Genomic DNA, 1,874 nt, shown 5'->3' with positions numbered 1-1,874 from the left:
ACGAGGAGTGGCTGAGGGAGCTGGGGTTGTTTAGCCTGGAGAAGAGGAGGCTGAGGGGAGACCATATCACTCTCTACAACTACCTGAAAGGAGGCTGCAGTGAAGCTGGGGTCGGCCTCTTCTCACAGACAACTAGTGATAGGACGAGGGCATAGTCTCAAACTGCGCCAGGGGAGGTTCAGGCTGGAAATTAGGAGGCCCTTCTTCACAGAAGGGGTCATTAGGCATTCGAATGGGCTGCTCAGGGAGGTGATGGAGTCACCATCCCTGGGGTGTTTAAGAGAAGACTGGACATGGCACTTAGTGCCATGGTCTAGATGACATGGTGGTGTTAGGGCAAAGGTTGGACTAGATGATCCCAGAGGTCTCTTCCAACCAAATTGATTCTGTGTGATTGTGTGATCTAATGTAAGTGATGTTTGAATATTCATACTTTGAGAGTAAATCATTTGCATATAAGACTGAGCCTCACAAAACTTAGTGACTTTTCCAAGTGTTAATTAATTTCACTTACTTGCATATGTATTTGAGGAGGTTGTAGTTGGCTTGGGGCAAATTCTTCACCTGTTTAACCAGTTCCTGGGTACCCTGAGGGATAGCAAAAACAAGGAGTTATTAATATAAATGATTCAAAGCAGATGTGACTTCGACTCGGTACTACAAAGTCCTCTTTCCAGAGTCAAAACCACGAACAACAGATGATAACACACGGAGGTTTTGCTTTAAAAAAAGGTGTCAACCAGTGTGTTGTGCCTTACCAAAAACCCAATGTCCAAAACTTGATTTAGTTCTCAAAAATCAGTGGAAATCCTCCTATCAGCTTTAACAGTTGATGTAGAAGCCTTCAATTAGTGAGGCCTGCTAGTCTTCAAAGTCTGCCCACTGGCATTGGTATAAATGTACCAGCAAATGGGCCTTTTCAGCACCTGGCCTATTTGAAACTTTGAGGCACTGAGTGTAGTATAAATACATTGCAGTAACAATCAACTGAGGAGAGTTTTTTCTTAAAAAAGCTAAAGGACATTCCAATTCAACTACCTCCTTTTTCAGTTACTTACATGTGCAATCATTCTAAGCAGCGACATACTTCCTCATAAAATTTCATCTTTACATTAAAACATAAGATGAGACATTACTGGAAGAATGACTTAAAACCCTGAAGCTACTTAAATCATTTAATGGAAACCTCTGACTCAGAAGGCTATTGTCCTTCCACAGTCCCGAAGCACCATTTGCTTGTTCCTGTCAATGCTGCAGTTGCCCTGGAGATTTGCTTATTTTTTGAGACAACTGAACTTTTTTGTGGGAAAGTAGATACCCAAGCACATTTGGGAAGAGTGATAGCTGCTAACTAATGATGGAGAAATTCCAGAAGCAGCTGATTCCAAGTCAAAGAAGTGCAGTTAGACATTCATTTCAAACTTCCATAAATTTATTAAGGACTGTTAGGGAGGCAATTCTCTTGGCCAGCCTCTTGCAAGATCTGATTTCTCTGGTCCAGACAAGTCAGCAAGATCCAGGCAGCAGTCTGTACTCCTGCCTCCATCCTTAACATCCTGAAGGTATAGACAGTTTTTTATTCTATATGTCCCAGTACAAAAAAAGTCCTCTAATAAAAAAAAGAAATTTCACAGAATCAGAGAATGGTTGGGGTTGGAAGGGACCTCTGGAGATCATCTAGGCCAACCCCACTGCCAAAGCAGGTTCACCTACAGCAAGTTGCACAGGATCACGTCCAGGTCGGCTTTGAGTATCTCCAGAGGAGGAGACTCCACAACCTCTCTGGGCAGCCTGTTCCAGCACTCTGCCACCCTCAAAGCATGGAAGTTCTTCCTCATATTCAGACAGAAATACCTGTGTTTCAGTTTGTGCCC

The 1,874-nt window shown here is 43.1% G+C and overlaps 1 protein-coding gene across 1 annotated transcript in view; it reads right to left on the bottom strand.

Moving 5' to 3' along the window:
* Window positions 1-1,085, bottom strand: part of ARHGAP22 (Rho GTPase activating protein 22) — an 11,787-nt gene extending 10,702 nt beyond the window's left edge. The window contains exons 1-2 of the mRNA XM_009709299.1: window positions 1,059-1,085; window positions 515-588 (exon numbers count right to left, since the gene is read on the bottom strand). Of these exons, the coding sequence (XP_009707601.1) occupies window positions 515-588; window positions 1,059-1,085 (101 nt within the window). The remainder of the gene's footprint in view (window positions 1-514; window positions 589-1,058) is intronic.
* Between the last annotated feature and the right edge of the window lie 789 nt (window positions 1,086-1,874).

Source organism: Cariama cristata, unplaced genomic scaffold (genome assembly GCF_000690535.1).
Source record: "Cariama cristata isolate BGI_N322 unplaced genomic scaffold, ASM69053v1 scaffold2841, whole genome shotgun sequence".
In the NCBI taxonomy this organism is placed as follows: Eukaryota; Metazoa; Chordata; class Aves; order Cariamiformes; family Cariamidae; genus Cariama; species Cariama cristata.
Note: the sequence above shows the minus strand (reverse complement) of the source record. Positions and strands in the feature narration are given on the sequence as shown.